Source organism: Sturnus vulgaris, chromosome Z (genome assembly GCF_052056855.1).
Source record: "Sturnus vulgaris isolate bStuVul1 chromosome Z, bStuVul1.hap1, whole genome shotgun sequence".
Taxonomy (NCBI): Eukaryota; Metazoa; Chordata; class Aves; order Passeriformes; family Sturnidae; genus Sturnus; species Sturnus vulgaris.
This window is the reverse complement of record NC_142283.1, coordinates 29,418,177-29,437,765: the sequence shown is the minus strand read 5'-3', so window position 1 is coordinate 29,437,765 and position 19,589 is coordinate 29,418,177. Positions and strand designations below refer to the sequence as shown.

Sequence of the window (19,589 nt, the reverse complement as noted above, 5' to 3'; positions counted from 1 at the left end):
AACTGGAAAAGATTTTTGCTCTCAGATTTATTCTCCCTTTGTGAAAACATTTTTCAGTTCTTAAAACTATAAATTACATTTTACTACTTTATTATTTTGTTTCTACTTTTTATTTTACTTACTGTCTCAGGGTTTTATCACTTGCAGTATCAGTGCTGAAACTTCCCATTCTACAACTTGTTTACTTCCTGTTTAACAACTTGTATGGCTAATGTTGCATCAGATAGACTAAGTTTTTTGTAAATTTTTTTATTATTTACTGCATTTCAGGCTGAAAAGTTGGAACAGAACATTAAGATAGAGTGGTTTGAGTTGACTGGAACATGGTTAATCAGTTACCTACGGTTTTCAATGAACAAACCTGCTGGTCTTTCTCACTGGGTGTTCCTCATTCTCTGAATGGAAATACATTATGGTTTGCCACAAAATGCAAGGAAAAAGGTTTTGTTTATTTTTTTTTTTTTAATGAATGTTCTTCCTTTCGTCACAGTGCTTCAAATACATCAGCTTCATTTCACTTCTTTGAACACTTCTGAAGTGTTGTCACATAAACCACTTAAAATCAGTACTTTTCAAACAAGTTCAAACCAGTTTTCAGTCAACCTCACTGTCTGCATTTCCAGCGCAAAAGTCGACAGCTCATCTGTGAATATCTTACCAGAGTCAAAGGCTTAAGTCAAAGTCCAGGCAGACATTGTATGCTGCTCTCTCTACATCTACAAGGCCAGTGACTTCTCCAAGGGTGGAGGTGAGGCTCACCAACCTGTAGTTGCCCAGATCCTCCTCCTTGCACCTTTGCTTTCCTCCAGTCTTTGGGCACCTCCTAGTCACCTGATTGTTGAAAGGTTATTGCAAGTGGTCTTGCAATGACAACAGCCAGTTCACTCAACAGTCACATGTGCATCCCATCAGGTGCCAGAGTCCCATATGCTAAATTATTCCCAGTCCTGACCCTCTTCCACCAAGAGTAAATCTTCCTTGCTCCAACCTAGTTTCTGGGATGCAGCATCCTTGAAGGCTGGTCTTACTAGGAAAGTCTGGGGCAAAGAACACATTGAGTATTTCCACGTTTATTGCAATGTAAAGATAAGATTTGTTTCCTTGTGTCATGTGCTGTATTCTTGTTTTAAGGTCTAACATATGGTAGCTTTTCAGCACTAACCATGACAAACTGGAATTACTATTTCTCTGTATTGCACTTATTTCTTTTTCATAATTCTTATTTCAGGTTTCAGACAACTTCTCAGTTGATTTTTTGACCTTATTTCTTCAGTCTTCTAGTCTTCCTTTTTTTCTTTTGTGCAATATTAAAAAGGCAGCTTAGACTCGTTGTTTTCTCTGTAAATTTCTGTTATGAGGCCAGGTAAAGGTCTGCTAATTCTGAACTTAGAGTTTAATAAATTCTTTAATCATCAGAAAGCTCATTGATTTGCTCACATAATCTGTAGTTGGCATCAGTGACTAAATTTTGTACATTTGGTTTTGTTGACAATAGTGTTGTCTTCTTGCGTGGAATTTTTGTTAAGGTTGGTTGGTTGGTTGGTTGGTTGGTTGGTTAGTTGGTTGGTAAGTGGGTTTTTTTAATATATAAATGAAGAGAGGATAATGTAAAATTTCTGATAAAAATTTGCAGTGAGGCAGGAAAAGTAAATGCATTAGATGTGACTTCAAACAGAAAAAAAGTTCAATCTTCACATTGTCAGAGAAGATAGAGATATTAAAAGTTGACACTGAGATAAAGTAAAGATGGTGTAGAGTTAGTAGCATGGGGTGAAGATTATGGCTACCAAGAGAGAAGGAACATTCAAAGGACGGGTGCATTCATAGTATGAAAAAGAAAAGCTTCCAATACTTTTAGAATACCCTGCAGGTCTCACAGCAAGTGCTTTTAAAAAATCCTTCACTTCTGAGTGCCAGTATGTGATATATTAAGAGTAATATATAGTAAAAAAAAAAAAAATTGGCAACTGGAGGCCCATTAATACGATATCAGAAACATCTAAGAGTTAAAAAAAATATGTCAAAAGTTAATAGTGATAAATGAAAGAGAGAATAGGACTCACATATGCTTATACTTAGATCAAAACCAAACTAGGCTGATAATTTTATGTGATGAAATAGATACAGTAAAGTACATAATATGTCACATAATTAGTAAAGTAATAATGGAGGACAACTAGTCCAGGAACTCAGATCTGGGAAGATACAGGTTAATGGGAAAAGAAAACTAAGGGAGAGTGACAAACAGAGGTACTACACTGGTCATAAAGCCCTGGTTTCTGGGACAGAAAATAAAATGCCCAGGCAAAATATGCCAATGATGGAAAGTAGAGAAGCACTGATACTAAGAGGTAATGGGGTAGCATATAGAAAGATGTGACTAGCTTTGAAGACTCAAATGTTGTCTTGAAAATGCAGGAATATTTTCTTGAACAATTTGAACAGTCATAACCTGTAGGCTAACAGCAAAATTCTGCACTGAGAAATAGTTGATAAAAAATAAGAAGGGAAGCTGTGTGTACTAGATGATCACTGAGGTATTACTGTATATCAGCCTAGAAAGCCAGCTGTATCCTGGGCTGCATTCAAAGCAGTGTGTCCGTAAGGTTGAGGGAGAGGATTTGGCCCCTTTACTCTGTTCTCATGAGACCCCACCTACAATCATGCCTGAGGTCTCCAGCCCAGAAGTGGCATGGATCTGTTGGAGTAAGTCCACCAAGATGATTAACATCTTGGAACATCTCTCTTATGAGGAAGAGCTAGGAGAATTGGAATTGCTCAGTCTGGAGAAGATAAGGCTTTGAGGTGACCTAATTGTGGCCATCTAGTACCTGAAGGGAGCCTACAAGGAAGATGGAGAGAAACAGTTTACCGTAGTATGTAGTGACAGAGCATGGGGAAAGAATTAAAACTGACCGTAATTTTAGATATTAGGAAAATACTCTTTACTGTGAGGATGGTGAGGAACTGGCACAAATTGCCCAGAAAAGCTGCAGGTGCACCCTGCCTGAAAGTGTTCAAGGCCAGGCTGGATGGGGTTAAAAGCAATCTGGCATAATGGAAGGTATCCCATGGCAGGGATTTTGGAACTAGATGATATTTAAGGTCCCTTCCAAACTGTTCTGTAAATCTATGACTGTGATCAGCAGTTTTGCATGGTATGTAGGGAGATTTTACTCATTTTCCCAGATAAGAATCTTGTGAAACTTCAGCTTTTCATCATCCAGCCCTGACAAAGTGTTTTCATGAAGGATAGAATCAATGTGTCACCAGTATAGAGGACAATGGGATTAATGCATAAGCTGCAAAGACTTTTTGCACAAGGACAAGTTTTCATGTATGAGCATACATTTCAGCATGTAGGGTTACTGTGAGAAACAAGGTAAATTGATCTAGGCAGATGCTGTATTCATGGAGTTAAACTGCTTTTGCTGTCCAAAGTAGTTTAGGCATCTCTACAGAGTACTGTGTTGTGCAGTGACTCAACTAACTCTGAGAAATGGAGCCTGTACTACTGCTTTACATAAATTCATGATAGTACCTCCATGATATAAACCCCAAGGAGGAAGAAATCCTGTGTAACCTGACAGACTTACAACAGAAATAAAAACAGATGTAAACTGATTATGAAAATCTGCAGGCTGGAAAATAGGAGCAGATCTCGGCTAGTAGAGGAGTGATTTTCAGATACAGCCTACCACCTGGAAACAGCAGTACAAAAATACTCTTCATACAGGAATATATAATTTTGTAAATCATCTTATGTTATTCATTTATAGCTTGGTGTTGATGACTGTAGATGGAATATCCTAGTAATAATTTCCTTGAAGTAATTGCTAGATAATTGTCTTAAAGTTTTAAAATAATTGCAGTGTCTTTTGACTAACTGAGTAACTGACTGTCAGATGGGCACACTGTCAAAGAGCTTTTTGCTGTTATACAGAAGTGCATTTATTTATAGGTTTTTTGGGTATTTTTCCACTTTGTCAAGGGGAACCTTTTGAATGATATGCTATCATCATAATTTTCAGTGTGGTATGGAAACATCACAGTAAAATTAATAAAAGCATCAGCCGGCTACTTGAGCAATTTAAGGGATTATCAATTAAATCATTTTGGGTCAAGACTGATCACCTTGACAAGTATGAAGAAGAAGCACTATGTTATCATCTCAGCATAGAACTAAATGTCAGTATACAAAGATTGAAAAGGGCTATTTAAACGGTAAGTTCTCTGAAAAAAGAGTTCTGGATAATTAGTATTATAATGAGCATATATTTTAAAGATCCAAGAGGGAACAGCTTGTTCCAATAGATGGTTCATATTTTGTTATTAAAGTAATAGATTCCTTGTTACAAAAGGTTGCACCCTACAGTTAATAACTAAGTGAGGCACAGAAGACATGAGGCAATTAGTCTAAAGAACACTTTATTGGGAAGGCACATTTGTTGATTTGTGGGGTTTTTTGTTATAAACCGAGCCTCATTTGTATCTTCTGACCAAGATGCAAGATAACAAATCTATGAAAATTTTATATTTTACCTTTTTTGTTTGTTTTGTTTTATTTTGTTTTGGTTTGGGGTTTTTTTGTTGTTTTTGTTTTGTTGTTTTGTTTTGTTTTTTGGGTTTTTTTTCTTTCCCAAAAAAAAGTAAGTACAGTGAACTCTTAGCTGAGGGATTACTCCAGCCATATTGCAGTCTTGTTCCATTAAGAAAAGTCAGTGTCTATCAAAGATATGCATTTTTTAGCACATAGTTGGACTCTTTGCATTGTTGTAATTGGAAAACTGTTCATGCAGTGATATACTCTTCTTTTTTAGTATGCAAACACTTATTTTTCTTGACGTAAAGGAGGATGTTAGGAATTACAGTTTCGTGGTTATAAATTCAAAATGCTTTCAGTCTAAAAGGGGTTAAAAACATATTTCCAGGACTCCATCAGTTGCTTTTGTGTTTGAATCCCTACTTGTCTCTGTCTCTAGCCTAGCAGTCTGTCCTCGACATATACAGAAGCCTTCAGAAAACAAAAATTGTAAAGCCTTTCCACCCAGATGCCTGTTGTCAATAGAAGCATTTGCTCAGGTTTCAGACAAATTACTACTGGTAGTGTTTGAGAGAGCTGCTGCTATGGGGTTGTTTTCACAAACTTCTTATCCCTCATGGATGGCATCTATTGCAGACATATTTCAGTTGTGTTTAACCCACTCCAGATGATGGGATTTCTTTCAGCAGTGTCAGGATTTGGCAAAGGCCAGTCTTTATTAAGCTGTATATTAACGTCTTAATAACTGAATGATTATGTGGCCATGATTAGATGCCAGTTCCCAGCAGAAGCTGATAAATATCACGTCAAATACTTGAAGTGCATTTTTTTTTCCTTTTAGATATTGAAATGCAGTTCATAATTGTTTTTAGTCCACTTGTTCCCCAGTTTCTCATTGTTATTCTTCCATTTCATGGTGGTAACATTATCCTGCCTTTATAAGGGTACTTTTATGATAATGAGACTGTGTAAGGGTTACCCAGTACCATACGAATATTTTATTCCAAATACAGTGTCCACATGTTTCCCAAATCACTTAATTTACTTTAACTTTCTTACCTACACCATTCCCTGATTTTATATACATAAAATCATTCTCCATGGTCCATTAATTTATTTTACTAACAAGCCAATTGTCTGTTGGTCAAAAAAGTAGTACTCTTGTCAGAGAAAGAAAAAATGATCAGCACAGTGGATGAAAAGAACCTTTCTTTATGTGAACACTTTAAGTCTTTTATGAATTTTGCATGTAGAACCATTCCTCTGTAAAGAAATTTACAGAAGACAGAGCTTAAGGTTTCCAGCTTGTGTTTTAATTTAAAATGCTATGTTGAAATTGTCTATTTGCATTCATTGCAGTCAGAGTTGGAATACCTTTGTTGCTTAGACAGTGCATTGGCTACTTATCCAGACAACATACAGTCCTTTGAGATTTGGCATAACTGTGGAAAAAACCAAATTGTAACTGCCTTGTGAATGTAAAATCTTGGTATGTTATTAGACAAAGGAATAGTTGCTTCCTCCCTTTTGTTCAGTATTGCTATCTTAGAGGCTAAGGTATTATATTCCTATATGTCTGACAGTCTGAAGACAGTAAATGCCTTTTGAGTTTGTTTACTTGATAAAAATATCTGGATTTGCTAAAATCAGAAGATAACATATCTTTTAGTTTTATACAGGAAAATCTCCATCCCCCAGTTGCATAACCCGTGTATAATGTTGCATGGGAACAATTTTAAAAAATAAATATTAAGTCTCTCTCTAGTCTTGTTGTCAGTGTGCAGTCCAGTGTGTTAAGGTATTCTCATGCCACACAAGGAGTTACACGTGCACCACCTGACCAGGCAGCTCCAGATGGCCTATGGGTGTCTCTCCTGACTCCTTGCCCACACACACCCTCCGTCTCAGGTGTGCTTTCTCATTCTTCAAGCTTGACCCTTGTTTTCCCATAGCAGACTGTCAGATTTGTAAAAATAAGTAATTTAAGAGTGGTACAGCACCTGCTAGCTGGCAGATCATGGGAAATTAAAAAGCCCTAGATTTAGGATAAACATTACCTAGCAATAACAAGAGCAGTATCAATATTCTTTTCCATTCCAGACAAAAATATATCTAGGTGTAGGACCACAACTTCTCAAGTAAGGCTTCAGCAAATCCAACTGCTCGTGCTAAGCTAGTAAAGCAAAACAAGCAACACACTAATCTGAGTAATATAACTCAATTTAAGTCATTCCACTTAAAACTTACTTTATTAAAGAATATATTCTGAGTTAGAAGGGACACACAGGGATTATTGAGTCCAACTCTTAAGTGAGTACAGAGATTGCACCCACAAGCTTGTCATTATTAGCACCATGTTCTAACCAGCTGAGCTAATCTCAGGTCATATTAAACAACTAACATCTCTCAACAAAGAGATAGGAGATGGTCTGCAAAAAGTTTAAAGCTGGTTTAGGAGTAGACACTGTTTAAGCATAAATTCTTTTGGGTGAATATTAAATGTCCAAGATATCTTTCCTAAGTTTCTGAAATAGTAATTTAGTGTATGTTTTAATTCCAAACTATTGTTCCTCCTTATTGTTAACATTAAATTAATTTTGTTTAATTCCAATATGCATGTATTCATTTTTTCCCTGGCAGGTTTCATTTCTGGCCTCTGCTTACATGAGCCAGCATATCTCAGAGGAAAGCTGCTTTGCCCTTGCATCTGTTACTCATTACCTTTACCTCTGCCAGTTCAGCTGGATGCTTATTCAGGTTGGTATCTTAGTCCTTTTTATCACTTCCCCAAAACACCTGTAAAAATAACAGATATTAGACTGTATTTCTATTATATTTTAGTGCCCTGATATACATATCTGTATATTTATGTATGGAGAGAGATATAGAGCACTGACATTCAGTGCTACTAGAAGGCCAGAACTTTAGATGGCTTTTATTAAGCCTACACTGACACAACTCCAAAGACTTTTTCCATTCATTTCCATTACAGCTATGTAAGAATGTCCTCATCTCACTTCATCTTCAGAACAAGGAAGAATTGTCTCAGAACAAGGAAGAATTATTTTTCTGACTGTTCGTAGTTTTTCTAAATATATCTTATTTGGTCTTTTGAAACCGTCCCTTACAGGTGAAGTGTAAATGTAAACTACACTGTAATTCGTTGAGTCAATGGCATTTTAGTCATTAAACTTGTATAACATGACAAACACACCTTCACAATTTTGCATTAAAATGCAGAATATATGTATTCATAATTATTACCAGAATTTTTATAGAGTCATAGAATCATTTAGGTTGGAGAAGCCCTCTAGGATTATCAAGTCCAACAGTTAACTCAGTACTGCCAAGCCCACAACTAAACCATGTCCCCTCATCCTTTTCTCTGGCTGAACACTCCCAGCTCCCTCAGCCATTTCTCATCAAACTCCAGACTACTCACATCTGTGTTGCTCATTTGATATATTATAGAACAGTAAATGGTGGAAAAAGCAATTGAACTAATATGGAACACCTTGAACAATGAAAATAGTTATGGAAAATTACCTGTTAAAGTTTGTCAAAATAACAATCTGTGGGGTTATTTGAAAAAATACATTATTATGCCCTCATCTAGAAATGTATATTTAGCACCAGTATGTGAGTTAAGTGATTTATTTTTCTGTTGGGAAGGATAAGGATTTGACAGGAAGGTCTCACAGATATGTATGTGTAACAGAAAGATCGTTAAATGTAGAATCTGAAGAAGGAATAGAAATGATAGCAAGTTTTGATATAGAAGAACTGCTGAGCCGGTCTTACTGGGTAACTAGAAGGCAAAGAACTAGTGAGTTGGAAGAGGATTTTATGATACAGAGCAAAGGATAAACCCACCTTAAACAAAAGATGTTTTTACGAAACAAAATGATTTTCACAGACAAACAAGAAAGCCAATGTTGCAAGTAGAGAAAAGATCTCAGAATTTTCCACTGCAAGAAAACTGAAAAACAACTTCTAGCTTAAACTGTAACATACTAACCTTTTGTGATTGGAAATAGTAACATGAATATAGTAATGTTAGTAGTTAGGATAGGCTATAAGTAATAGTAAAAGTATTGATTGGTTGTCATGTATTAAGATGCTCTGTAATGAAAAGTATATAATGCATTGTAACCAGAACTGGAGGAGGCTTCAGACGAGCCTACAGCTGTGGCTGAAAAGGCTGTGGGCTGGGCTCTTGTCACCCATGACCCATGAATTGCTGTATCATTTGGATATAATAAACAGCATTTTAAAGAGCTGTCTGGAGCCCAACATCCCTCCTTTTTGGCTCTTACATTTTTCTGTTATTTTAAGAGGATTTGTCCCCAGCATATTTATTATAGCATACAGCTTTATATATGCAGTTCTGTATCTTACCATACAAATCTTCCAATATGCAGACTGTCAGACCAAACCAAGAATTGCAAATTAGGCTGCATCTAATTTCTCTCCCAGTAACATTCATGTGATATTGGGCATTTTCCTGGGATATGTCAGGCTCATATTCATTGATAACCCTAGCGGCCTCTCCAACAGCTCAGCTGTGCTCATTAGCCTTAGAAACCTACACGTAGACGGCCTCAATAGAGAAAATTGTTTGCTTGGCAAATGATGTTCTTGCAGCTTAACTACTCTAAATTATTTTGTCAACTGTAAATTATATTCTCCACAGTTGCTCATTCACTTAATTCCTAAATTGCTTCAGAGCTCTTCACCATTTGTTAATTTGGACAAAAAAAGTAACATTCTTAAGTTTCTTTTTTACTGGAATGTCTCAAGCTTTGGCAACTCAGTGTTTGATAGTATTTCATCATCCCATTCTATGTGTTTTACATTGCATTGAGTTGCAAAAATTATTTATAATGCCAAAAAAATTGTATGACTGTTAACGGTGATTGTTATGTCTGTAGTTGAAAACCAGTGTTGTTTTTTTTAAGTAGACTTTGGTTAAATCCTAAGAACTTGCATAATACTTAGAATTTAGTGTAGCCTCAGGCTTCTGTTACACATGAAGACTCTTCATGGAAATCTGACAGGACAAAAGTTCTTAAGTGGGCATCCATCAGCCTGCTGAGGAATGATTTGCCAGGAGTAAAACGCAGAATGAAGACAATTCTCATTTTTGTAGGTACAGATCTTCAGCTGAGAATAATTCCTGAACTTTGAAAGACCCAAAAGGAAAGAAATAATCTGAAATATAGATCAACCAAGTCTTCAGCTATAGTTTGCTCCTTTCAGCTGGGAATAAGTCTTCAATTTTTATATCTAATTATGGAGTAAGTAAGCTATATCAGGGCACAGGAAGGAGTGCTGGGAACATCTCTGTGCTTGAATTGGTCCCCATGACAACTCTAGAAGAGCTTGTGGATCAAAGGGGAAACCAGACTGATTTGGGAAGTCTGGGTGCTACTGCTGTTTGAATGGCAGACTTAAAGGTCTGGGAAATTAATATTTGTATTTCTCAGAGTAGTCTACTTTAAATATATGAATTGATCTGAAAAGCAGAATTAATAAAGAATTTATACTTAAATGGGACTTAAATACTTATGTCTGGAGAAGAACAGAAATACAGGAACAGATTCTGTGTCCTTTGTGCAGTCACTCTGCCCTCTCTGAGGCTGCATAGAATAGTGCCTGTGTTTGATAATTGACTTATATCATTGTCATGGTTTTGATTTGCCAATTTAAATAAACTCATTTTCTGTTGTGAGACAGAACCAGGAGCAGAAGCAAGGCAGGCCTAAAACTTAAAAGGATATAAAAAGAAATTTATTAACTACACAAAGAAAGAAAAAGAACCAAATTCAGAATAAGATTTTTCAGACCACTCCTTCCTTCCCTCTCCCAGCCTTCATGACAATAAAACAAACATACAAAAAACTACTTCAGTCAGTTCCCAACTTAAATAGTCTTTTTTTTTTGTTCATTTCGGAGAGAGAAGTTTCTTTTTGTCAAGCTATAGGGATTTCTCTACAAGGAGGAAGAAAACAGTCCTCTTGTGGTTTCATTTTCATGATTTGCATCTGCTCAGGAAAAAACTTTCAAAGTCGTGAAGCCCCTCCCGTCTTCACAGCTTTCCCAAAGCTGCAACTACAGGCCATGTTAAACTCATGGGGTATTACTTTTAAGACTGAACTGTTCCAAAGCAAAAGTTCTCTTCATCTCTTTTCTCTCTGTTCATGCTTCATCCTCAGAAAACCAAGATCTCCTTTTTTCTTGGGGCAAAAGATTCTCAACACAGGTGCTTTTTAGTCAAATGATCTATCTAATGGAACATCACCAACCCCCCCATGTCTTTTTTTTATGGTTTATAGGAATATTCAATGTAACATCAGTTCATCCCTACAACATACAAAAGGATTTTTCAGCAATCTTCACAGCATCTCCTCATTCTCCTTTCATCTAAAATAACTTAGCTCTTGCTTCACTGACTTCAGAATATTTTCTTTTTTCCCTTCTCACTCCAGGAAGGATTCAAAAGTCTGCAAGTCTTATCTGAGCATTGAAGGAGTTAAGATTTTGCACAGGGAAAAAACACCAAGTCTACAATGCTGGTGCTTTGCCAGGATCTCGGAAACCCGGCCACACTGAAAAAGGAGAGGGAGAGAAAAGCAGCTGGGATTTTAAATCAGCCTGAGTCTCTCTGGTCACTGTTGATGGCCACCCCTCCTCTCTGCCTGGCCATGCCAGCTCCCCAGACAGGGGGCCCAGCCTTGCCCCTGCCAGGCCTGCAGGCCTGCAGTGGGACCAGGCCCAGGCCGTGTTACCTGCACTGCCGCTGGAAAAGAAAAGAGCCCAGTTCCGGATTACTTCCTTCAAAATGTGTGTTCATGGAGCAAACTAACTTTCTCCAATTGATTCCTCACGCTGTCAATAAACACACCAGCCTCCAATTGGTCCCATCAGATTCAAAAAAGGCATCTCTCATAGAGAAAAACCTTTAAGTCTGTCCTTCCTCAAGTAAAACTAACACAATCATGCAAATCTGCAAGTGACTACCTTGATCTCAGGGTACAAAAATGGGTAAATGCAATAATCAAGTACAACCACCGTGCAGGTATGTGAAACTGAAACATCCATAAAATCCAGATGATTTGAAGTGATCAAAAGGTGGTGGAGCAACATTTCCAGGCAACAAAGCTCTGTAAGAAAACATATATTTAATAGTACAGTCAGACATATATAGATTAATTTCTCTGGTCCAGATCAAAGATCTTCACTTTCTAGCTCTTTACAAAACAATTTATCTATAGCTTCATGTTTTAATTCTTGTTCTCTTTTAAGCTTCTTGTTTTTGTAGACATATTCAATGTCAGTATTTCTGCTACAAATGTAGCTACTATTAATATATTGACTGAAATGTAAGAATGGAAAGGGTCTCAGAGGTCACCTGGTCCATTTTCAGCCTCAGGACAAAGATTACATCGAATAATCCTTGCTTGTCTGTTTGTTCTTCTCCCTTTTTTACTGGACAGTCTTGTTTCTTGCTTTTTATAGAGAAAATTTGTAAGTCAGAGAAAGTTGATAGCATCACCCAATTTTTTAAAGGATGAGGCTTTCTTAATTGTGAAAGAAAAGGAGTAAGCAAGGTTCAAATGGCTCTTCATGGGCCTGAAATATTTGCCTTATATTAATGTCTGACATGCAGAGATCTTCATCCTGACAAGTGTCCCTTTGTACAACTTAACAGCATAAACCTGTATTTTCAAATGCATTTATCTTAGGAGCATACACTGAGTGTCTTCCAGCACTGCAAGGAAAATAAGTTTCTTCTCTTCGTATTTTCTAAGGTGTTGCAAAAAGTAAGTTAGAGAAAAAATTAAAAGCTGTCTATTCAGGTAAAAAAAAAATTCTGTAGTTTTCAATTGCCAGTTGTGACACAGAGTAAAATTATGGAAAAATTATGATTGTGCTTTCTTGAGCTATTGCTAGAGTGAATTAAATCAGCAGTGAAAGTGTCAGTTCAACAAGCAAACCAGAATAAAAGTCACGAACTTGCCATCACCCATACCTGAATCCTTCCCCTACATCAATTTAATGGCACTTTAAATTTTCTATAAATTTCTATAAATTTGTCAGACTTATAGGATGTTTACTGACCTTAAGGTGAATTTGATGCTTTTCTTTTAATTTTAAGAATAATTTGTGGAGTGCTTAACGGCTTCAAAAAAGAAATTATATGAAAACATACAATTATTACTAAATGACCCCTCCAGCTATTCATAAAAAGAAGAAAGAAGGAAAACAGAAGTTTTCCAGCTGGATTGGAAAATACTTTAAATAAAATATTTTGCATCTGTTGTTTGCCAGCTATCTGCAGAATATCACAGGTGGTGAGGCACTGGAACAGGTTGCCCAGAGAAGTGTGGCTACTTCATCCCTCGAAGTGTTCAAGGGCAGTTTGGAAATGAGACTTAGAACAACTTTTATGTCCTCATTTAGGAATGGTACTCTCCAATTTAGGGCTCCCACTGAATCCATGCACAGCTTTCTTGCTCCCAGCCTCCCCCCGCCTCTGCCCTGCTTGGGCTGGAGAGGAGAATTGGAGGCCCAGAAGGCAAAGATCATGGGTTGAGATAAAAGCAATGTGCTGGAAACAGCAATGAGATAAGGAAACAAACACTGCAACAACAATATTGACAGAAGGTACAAGAAAGAGGTGAATGATTCACACAGAAATACCCAACTCCTCCCTCGACCACACTACACTGACCCAGAACCCTTATCCCCAGAAGACTTCCTTCCCTCGGCCCCCAGCAATGATGGGAGGTGATATAGGATAACCTCTGGGTGCCAGTCATGGCTACTGCAAACTTAACCCTGTTCTGGTTGGTACCAGGACACTGGTCCAGTGGAAAATGTCCCATGCTTGGAGATATGGAACTAGATGGCTCCTACCAGCACAAAAAAATTCTAAAAGTCTGTCATTATCACTAAAGATAAATGAATGAACAAATAATTTAAAAAATAAATAAACATGTCCCAGTTTTGGGAATGTAATTTTCATTAATTGCCTCATTTTAAAAGAAAAAGCCTTCACTGAAGTTCACATTGTCTCATCAGAGTGTTATGTGAAAAAAAAAACTATTTTGCATTCTATATCAGAACAAATCACAACTTGCCCATTTGTTCTTCCACCTGAGCAGCTGGAAAATGGACTGTACATTTTATTCTTCTGTTGAACTGGTAATTATTGCAGGATGATAACAGGAAAAGATTTGCAAAAATTAGCTACTGTATTATTTAATTTATTACATTTTGAAGCATCAAGCTACTGTATTATTTAATTTATTACATTTTGAAGCATCAAAAGGGGTTGAAGATAAGAACTGGTAATTACCAACATACTAAATGTGACTGTGCAGAAAATGTGAATTATCCAATCTCACTTACACCTTTACAGTGGCATTGGTGTTGTTATGCTGCGATAAATGAGGTAAGATAATTAAACATAGCTAACCAAACAGAGATCAAGGACATGAGGTATGATTTCACAGAAAGCAATTTCAGTTGGATGACTGAGAACAAGGTTCGTCAGATTGTCAGAATTAGTAGAACCAACATTCCCTGAGTGTAATGGCATATAAAGTTAAAAGATTTTGCTTTCTGAAAGCACTTGCAGTGAGGCACAGCCTAACCAGGACTATAAGGGCATGCAATTGAAGTGTGTTTATTGACATAAAGTGACAAACAGAATTTTAAATGAGTATTCAATCCCACATAAAAAAGAACAACCAAATCTTTCCACAAGCTGTGGATTTTTGTCCAAATACCATTTTCATCTGTTTAATATTTTCTTCCTATGCATGTCCAGCAATGGAATTGATAGTTTTTCTGTGTTATTTCAACTTACAAAGGATAGTTGCAATTATGTGGTGGGATTTCCCGGATCTTTTAAGGAAAATAAACTTTTCCTTTGTTCATATAGCACTAATGACCAAAGGAAAACAAAAAAAAAAGACATAATTTTTATAAAATCAGTATAATTATATACACTGTACATAGCAATGAAATCTCATTCTCTAGAAAAGCATTTAAAACACTTACTAACCCTTCTAAACAAGTTTATAGCATGCAATGTGCTTTATTATCAATGAGAAAGTATTGCATATTCATGCTATATAAATCACATTTAAAAATCGTGAAATTATTGTTAACTAATGAGACCTATATAAGGAATCCAGAAATAACTAATTAAGTACTTGAATGTTAAAAGTAAGTGTTCCTGAACAAAGGGGAAGACAAGCCCTTGGCTGAGGGAAATGTGAAAAATTTCTCTCAATAAAATAATCATGTTGCATTGTATTGTCACAGTATCTGAATTTTTACTTATTCTTACCATAGATAGCTGAAAATAAAGCATGTATATCAACATTATTATAATAAACCCTTGTGTAGACCATGGAGAGAGATAATTATGCTCGGGTTAGGATTAATGAGTGCCTGAAGGTGCCTGTCCTGTCTCTGTTGACTGACAAGATATGCTTAAAGGCACAAGCTCAAATTAGATACCTTATATGCAGAAAAAGACAATTAATCCCTTATTCACCCCATATAAAAGCCCAGAAATAATAATACAGTAGGTGGTAACAATTTTGAAGTGGAGAAAGTGAAGAAAAGTTTTTTAAAAAATATTTTAATTGTTGATAGCTTAGGTGTTTATTAGACAGTAGTGTGCAGATGTACATGAAAAAATGCTCACACATGACAGTATTTCTACTTTGAACACTTTGAACAAAATTCAAAAATCTAAGCAATATGTTGAGTATTCTGTTTTACTTGGAGGGTTTCCTTTTTCATACTACCAGTTCTTTAATGAGGTTTCAGGTATTCCACTATTTTGATTCATATATGATATTAAAACAAATTATACTATTTGATGGTGAGTTGATCATAAGAAAACATGGACTGTTTTAGAGATGCCTGTGAATTTACATTAATTTATGTGCATTTTTTTCTCAAACTCTTATGCATATTTTACACAGAATCATAGAACTTTTGAAATTTTAGGGGTGTCTCAAGAATGTCTAGTGCAACACTCTACCTCAGATAGCTAGGGCAGGTTGCCCAGTACCATGGTCAGTTTGGTTTAGGTTCTTCAAGGACACATACTCCACAACCTCTCTGGGAATCTTGGCCCAGTGTTTGACTACCCCCACAGTAAGAAAACTTTTTCTTGTATGCAGATGGAGCATCTTGTACGTTAATTTTCGGCGCATTGCCTCTTGCCCCACCACTGGGCATCACTGAGGAGAGTCTGTCTCCCTCCTCATTACTGCCTCCTATCAGATGTCTACAGATATGGATATGATCCCCCTGAGCATCCTCCTTCCAGGCTGAACAGCCACAGCTCTCTCAGCCTCCCCTCATGGGAGAAGTTTTCCATCCCTCAGTCATCTTTGTGAACCATTGCTGGACTTGCTCCATGTCTGTCTTGTACTGCTGATCTCAGTACAGAACCATAGGAGGAGCTTAGTGTGTCTCCTACAAGATACATGTAGCTGAACAATAACATAAAAATATTAAATATGGATCAGATTTAGAAATACGCTATGCCAGTCTTCTGTGTGAAGATATGAATATCTAGAGAAAAAATTACTTTTGCAGCAAAAAGCTATTTTTACATCACAAAAATAGTGTTCTTTTCTAAATGGCATCTCTCTTCCTCTATGTTGGTCTAATTTGAAATAGTTATATAACTAAACATATTGCTTTTATAGTGTCTTTTCATTGCTTAAGGAAAAAAAAAATGAGAACAAAGTCTTTTCGTTGAATAGTGTTTATATAGATGCACGTGTACCGGGGCAGAAATATGCTGCATTGTGACCTTCAGAGTGATTTGGTTTTTGGCATAGTTTATCACCAGTAAGTCTACTGATTGTTTTTGTTCATTATTCTTCAGGCTGTTAATTTCTGGTATGTCCTTGTGATGAATGATGAACACACGGAGAGACGCTATCTGCTTTACTTCCTTTTGAGTTGGGGGCTTCCAGCTTTTGTTGTTATCCTTCTTCTAATTATCCTGAGAGGAATTTACCATCACAGCACAGCACAGATTTATGGCCTTGTCTACAGTGATCTGTAAGTGTTTCCTTAAAAACGCATGAACTGCCTTGAAAAGCATTGTACTATCTATTTTGGTTTGTAGTTAATTTTCTTCCATGTAGAGACGGGGATATGTCCACAGTCAAATGAATAAATGGTCAGGGTACTTCTCATTTGGTGGAGAAAGGGCAAATGTGTCACCCATATGCAGTACAGCACTTTCTGTGGAGTTGGGCTGTCCTCCAGTTTCTCCTTCTGGCAGAGTTGGGTCAAGCATGTCTGCTTAGTGACCAATTTTTTTTTCTTTTTTCTGAGAATGTGCAATTCCAGGCTAAAGGACAGAAATGGCTTCTGCTGCAGAATGAGGAAAATGGTTTTCTTCCATTTAATTTCTGTGATAAAAAAACCTCAACACAAAATCAAGCCTCCCTTTCTCTTATGTTATTAAATATATGCTTTGCCAAGAAGTATTACTACATTATCATGTAAAATATTTTTCCTGAGCTATTTCTCTTGTAATAATGAATATGTTATATTCCAAATTGCTCTGAATTTGAGAATTGCTGTATTGTTGACAATTAGCACGGCCCTTTCAAAGTCATATATAAGCATAGAAAACTGTCTTAATCAAAACAGTAGATCTTCATAGAACCAGATGCATTTAAGTGGAGATACATAGATAAATATTTTTGCTATTTCCTACCTTTTTTTTTTCCTCTGGCTCCTTTTCTGGCAAACTTAATCTGTGATGATCTAGGATATGGGGATGATATACTTATTGATTTTGTATCACAATTCCATGCTTCATGTGCAGAAAAGACTAAACACACATCTTCTTTTTAAAACAAATGACTGTACAAATTCTTTTTATGAAAATATCATATGTAGTTGCTTTCAGGGTAGACCCACAGCAGGAGAATATTCATCTGTCTTTAATAGAAGAGGAAGATACAGTGTGCATCATTCCATAGTAAAAGAACAAAATTTAGTGTTGTGGGTTTTTGTCACGCAAAGGAAATTCCTATGAGGAGTAGATGCTTGAATTTCATACTGATGTTTAAGTATATGCAACACACACACGCACGTGCACACACACGTGGCCCTATAAATATTATTTGTATGTAAATATCTGTGTGTGAATCTGTACTGTGCATGGTAAGCAGGGATACCTGATTTTTATGTAAATGAGTTACATTGGATCCCACAAGTTCTGTGATCATGTCAGCCGAAGTTTAGTCCCACATTCATAGTCACCAACTCAACTCAGAAATATAACTGAGGTCCACAACAACAGACCATTGCTGATGTTCATGTTATATCAGGGAATGTTCCATAGGTGTATACCATGATATACACGTCAATATTTCTTCACAGAATGTGTCTTTTTCTTTATGGTAAAATGCTTCTTTGTGCACAGTAAACATAAGGAATGTGTGTAACATAATCAAGTTCTCTGACTGCAGCCAAACTGTGAGTTGGTCGTATCCTTACCTAGTGAAACACAGTTTTCCAGTTGTTTTCTTTCAATGTCCATGTCTCATTCTTTGAAAAACAAGGAAAAACCTTACATTCTGATAAAATTATTAACTAGAGGAAAATTACTCAGTCCAACCCATTGCCCAAATTAAAATAAAACTTTCTCAGCATTCTATTACAGTGAAAAAATGCCAGAAGTCATCCCAAGCTTAGTGAATGTGCAGCTTATTCCATCTCAGTCAATGTGAACACTGTAAGAGATACCTACAAGAATTTTCATAAATAGCATAAATGCTAATTCCTGATTTGAATAGTGCTGTAAGACTTGTTCTTATATATACAAGAAGACTTTGAAAGATAGAATGTAGGAAAGGGGACAGATTGAACTACAGCACTTGGTTTATTTTCTCCAAACCAGAATGCAGTAGTGGAAAAAGTGACAAGGATATTTCCAAACCCAAACTCATTACATACTGACTTGAGAATCAGCCTCAGAAGCTGTGTGAGAACAATAGTGTGATGGTAAGAAGTCCTCACATATGAGAGCTGGAAGACATCTTAAAGTAATAAAAGCAGTGAAGCCTGTTATTCTAACTCTCTCCTTCAGGCAATCACTCCTTCAGGCAACCATATTTGATTACTGTGGTGTCTGACCAACTGTTTTGTTCTTAACCAATATGCCGTGGGCACAATTAATAGTCAACAGTATAGCTATGTTTAGAGTAGTTCATTTTATACTTGCACTGAACAAAAAATAAATTCAGTTGTGTCGGTTTTTATGCTTCAAATAAGTATTAGGATAGAGTTTCCCTCCAGATATGACAAATTCTACACAAAAATGCCTGTATTTTATACTGTGACTCCCATGTCACAGTATAAACCAGTAGTATACTGTTGATTAATAATTAGCATTGTTTATATACGGTATGAACAGTTTTCTCTCTTTGGCACTATGTTAGATTTTTTTTTTCTTTTTAATACTGGTAAATTTGCCTGTATAAATGCCACCAAGAGGCATTTTTTTTAAGGTTGGAGTTCAATGATAAGTGAAAGACCTAACTGACACAGAAGGGCTCTTTGACTCCTCTCTTTGCTGATTCCCCCATTGCTCAGCTGCAAAGGTTGAAGTCTCTTTGAATAAGACTAGAAAAGATGCTGATTCTGGACAATTTTAGAGTAGTACAGGGTTTTTTATAACATCTTTTAGAGTTCTGGGCAATCGCTTAGGTACAAGTCCAGTGAGTGTAGTATAATTAACCTTTAAACTCATGTTTGTGAACAAAAGCTGATACTTGTCATTAAATACATCTGGCTTCTGATATCAAAAACAGATGAGTTAGGGCAAATCTTGCAAATGGGTGTGGTTCACCAACTTCCAACAGCATTGAAATTTCAGGGCTACGAGAGAAATTAGAAAGCTATTTTACTGTTGAAGATTTCTATTTTAGCTCTTTTACTTGCATCTTTATTCTGTAAATTTTAGAGCGTGACAAGTGACCAGGAT

At 36.4% G+C, this 19,589-nt stretch overlaps 1 protein-coding gene across 10 annotated transcripts in view; it reads left to right on the top strand.

The window, feature by feature from the left end:
* The window catches only part of ADGRV1 (adhesion G protein-coupled receptor V1), a 270,560-nt gene that overhangs the window by 183,504 nt on the left and 67,467 nt on the right, over positions 1-19,589 (top strand). For 7 of the 10 annotated variants that reach the window (XR_015799671.1, XM_088157236.1, XM_088157229.1 and 4 more), the window contains 2 exons: positions 7,184-7,300; positions 16,467-16,645. Coding sequence is in view for 8 of the 10 variants with exons in the window: in XM_088157236.1 (XP_088013362.1) it covers positions 7,184-7,300; positions 16,467-16,645 (296 nt within the window). In the remaining 2 variants the exon portion in view is untranslated. Of the gene's footprint in view, positions 1-4,031; positions 4,218-7,183; positions 7,301-11,031; positions 11,620-16,466; positions 16,646-19,589 lie in introns of those variants that run through there. The other 3 variants (XM_088157232.1, XM_088157233.1, XM_088157234.1) reach the window with 3 other exon arrangements.